The sequence below is a fragment of the Carlito syrichta genome, unplaced genomic scaffold, assembly GCF_000164805.1.
Source record: "Carlito syrichta isolate Samal-C Ts95f unplaced genomic scaffold, Tarsius_syrichta-2.0.1 Scaffold313474, whole genome shotgun sequence".
Taxonomy (NCBI): domain Eukaryota; kingdom Metazoa; phylum Chordata; class Mammalia; order Primates; family Tarsiidae; genus Carlito; species Carlito syrichta.
In genome coordinates this window covers 403,341-407,066 of record NW_007257570.1, presented here as the reverse complement: position 1 = coordinate 407,066, position 3,726 = coordinate 403,341, and the positions used below count along the sequence as shown (strand labels likewise).

The window sequence follows — 3,726 nt, the reverse complement described above, 5'->3', positions numbered from 1 at the left end:
GCCACTCCCGGCCACCGCAGCCTCTACCCGCTGGGCTTCAGTGATCCTTCCGCCTCAGCCTTCTGAGTAGCTGGAATTACAGGCATGTGCTACCACGCCTGGCTGGTTTGTTTGTTTTTTTTAATTTATTGTGGAGATGAGGTCTTGCCAAGTTGCCAGGTGGGCCTCGAACCCGCGGGCTCAGGCAATCCACTCACCTCAGCCTCCCAAGGCGCGGGATTACAGGCTGAGCCACCAAGCCTGGCTGACAGTTGCATTCTTATATACCAACAACCAACAGGCAGAGAAACAAATAAAAAACACAATCCCATTCACTAGCCAAAAAAAAAAGAAAAATATCCTGGCATCTTCCTCTTCCTAACCAGGGACATGAAAGACCTTTACAATGAAAACTACAAAGCACTGCTCAGAGAAATCAAAGATGACACAAACAAATGGAAAATAGTCTGTACTCATGTAGTGTTAAGATATCCATCCTACTAAAGGCAATATACAGATTCAATGTAATTCCCTTTTTTTTTTTTTTTTTTGAGTTGGAGTCTCACTCTGTCACCCAGGCTGGCGTGCAGTGGCATGCTCACAGCCACCCACAGCCTTGACCTGCTGGGCTCAGGTGATCCTTCCACCTCAGCCTTCCAAGTAGCTGGAACTACAGGCAAGCACCACTATGCCCAGCTTATTGTTTGATTTGTTATAGATATGAGGTCTCACCAACTTACCCAGGCTAGTCTCGAACCTTTGGGTCAGGCAATCCTCTTGCCTCTGCCTTCCGAAGTGCTGGGATTACAGGTATGAGCCACCACACCTAGCCTGCAGTACCCATTAAATTACCAACATCATTCTTCTCAGACCTGTGAATAAAGAAATTCACATGGAAACATACAACCATAATCGCCAAAACAATCCTCAGCAAAAGAAACAAAGCAGGACATGTTACACTTCCAGACTTTAAACTTCATTATAAGGCTACAGTGATCAAAACAGCCTGGTACTAGTACAAGAATAGAAATATAGATCAATGGAACAAGATGGGAATTCCAGAAGTAAAATTTCAGTCTCTCAACCAACTCATCTTTGACAAAGCCTCCATCAACAACCACTGGGGAGAGGAAAACTTATTCAATAAATGGTACTGGGAAAACTGGCTGATAACATGCGGGAGAATGAGACAGGACCCCTACCTATCATCATACACAAAAATCACCTCTTAATGGTTCAAAGACCTAAACCTAAAACCTCAAAGTATAAGAACCTTAGAAAATGCAGGAGACACCCTTACAGAAATTGGAATAGACAGCCAGTTAATTCTGATTCATTCATGATCAGAACCCCAAATGTCCATGCCATAAGAGATAAGATAGACAAGTGGGACCTCATCAAACTGAAAAGCTTCTGCAAAGCAAAAGAAACCATCAAGAGAATGGGGAGACAGCCCACAGAATGGAGGAAAAAAAATATTTGCCAACTATATATGACAAAGGCCTAACATCCAGATTTACAAGGAACCCAAATGTGCTGAAAAGAAAAAAGCAGCCCTATTGAAAAGTGGGCAAAAGATATGAATAGACACCTCTCAAAAGAAGACATTTGAGCAGCCAACAGATACATGAAAAACTGGTCAGCCTCACTAATCATCAAAGAAATGCAAATTAAATCCACACTGAGGTACCACTTAACTCCAGTCAGAATGGCCATCATCAATAAATAACTAAAAAAACAACAGATGCTGGAGAGGATGAGGGGAAAAGGAACACTTTTGCACTGTTGGTGGGAGCATAAACTCGTCCAATCTCTGGAAAACATGGTGATTCCTAAAAGACCAAAAATTTACCCTTTCATATGACCCAGCAGTCCCTCTTATGGGAATATACCCGGAGGAACTCAAGTCATTTTATAAAAATGATACCTACATGCAGAATTTTTCACAATAGTAAAAACATGGAGCCAGCCATGCTGCCCATTGAAAGTGGACTGGATTTTTAAAATGTGGTACATATACATGATGGAATATTACACAGCAATAAAGAAGGAGAAAACTATGGACTTTGCAGCAACTTGGATAAATTTAGAGTCTATAATACTCAGTGATCTTTCACAGAAACAAAGAACTGAGTACCACATGTTCTCACTCATGAGCGGACCCTGAACATTTGTCATAATGCTATAAGAAAGGGATTGGCAGTAGCTGGAAACTGCCTGGGGAGCGGGGGCAGGTGGGTGGGTACATATCATCAATAAGGGTACTGGATCGCAAACCAGGCAAAGTGGGGACGAAAGTAAGTCCCAAACTTTACCTGTATGATGACCACTTACCTACCTAATCCTGAATTGTACCCCACACCCTTAAAAAAAGAAAAATCTCCAGTTATCATCAATTTGCTATGCACTGGAACTGTGATTTTAGTATAGTTGTGGGATAGTAAATTTGGATGGGTCTGTTCAACAAGGCTTTTGGAAGGCGCTGGATTCCAAGCTAGACCTAAAGAAGACACGACTAGGCATGGGGAGGGTATATTCACACATGTGGAACTGAGTTAGAAAGTAACTAGAATGAAGGAGCCTAACATCCAGATTTACAAGGAAAATATGTTATATGGAAAAATAGTGATCCATCCTCTTTCTCCAAGTTGCTCCAACTTTAGAGAGTGTTTTTCTAGTAAGCAAACCTTCCACTAGAGCAGACCTTGGGAAACTATGGCCTGTGGACTGGACCCCCAGTCTGTGAAAACATTTTTTTATTGGATCACAGATTATTCAGTTATGTGTTGTCTATAGCTGCTTCCATGTTACAGTGGCAGACGTGTATAGTTTGGACGGACACCGTATGGTCTACAAGCCAAAAAATATTAATTCTCTTGTTTGTAGCATTTAATTACACAAATACTGCCTATCCCTGTTCTTGAGTGTTAATGACCCTGTGTGGGCTTGTTGGACAACATGACATTAAATAGCCGTGTAGAATTTTTTTGTCTTATTTCCAAATTTTAGATAATTTTTCCGAATACCAGATTGAGGAGTTTCTAGTCTAGAAAAACACCACCTATGTATCCTCTTTTCTTGTCCTTTTGTATATGTCCCTTGTTATTTGATCTTAAGGCATTGTGACCTGGAGATGTCTGCCTTTACAGTTGCATTGTAAATATCTTACTGTCATTTTTTGCTATCTTATACATATGACTTAATATGGTCTGAATAACAATTTAGAAACGTGTTTATGGATTTAACAATGAAATTTTTCTTATAATGCGTTGCTACTTTGTTTCCTAAAGAAATGACATTTCTTTATTGCAGCGTTCTTGAGACTTTGTACTGCACAGGGTGTTCACTCAATCTTGGCTACATATATAAATGCACTCCCAAGAGTCTTGATTACAAGAGAGACTTGTTTTGCCTCCATGTTGAAGCCATTGAAAGGTAAGTTGGATATATAGATGGATTACCTCACGATTGATGTCTTAGAAAGTTAAGTTTGCAGCGAAATTAGCATGAAGACATTAGAGCTAAGTCAGTGCTTTTTGTTACTACATTTGCAAGTAATTTCTCACAATAAAACTAGTGGTTTGTTTTTATTTTGTTGTTCTTTTTTTGCTTTGACCTGATTTATTTGAAAAAAGACACTGAGTTGTAGGAGAAAACACTGAGAAATTTTCTTGAGATAAAAATATGCCCAATCTTTTAAAAAAATTGAATGTAGTTTAATAGGATTTTTTTTTTTTTTTTTTTTTT

The 3,726-nt window shown here is 39.6% G+C and overlaps 1 protein-coding gene across 1 annotated transcript in view; it reads left to right on the top strand.

The window, feature by feature from the left end:
- The window catches only part of MIS18A (MIS18 kinetochore protein A), a 17,213-nt gene that overhangs the window by 9,290 nt on the left and 4,197 nt on the right, over nucleotides 1-3,726 (top strand). Inside the window, exon 3 of the mRNA XM_008070524.2 lies at nucleotides 3,292-3,414. Coding sequence (XP_008068715.1) covers nucleotides 3,292-3,414 — 123 coding nt within the window. The remainder of the gene's footprint in view (nucleotides 1-3,291; nucleotides 3,415-3,726) is intronic.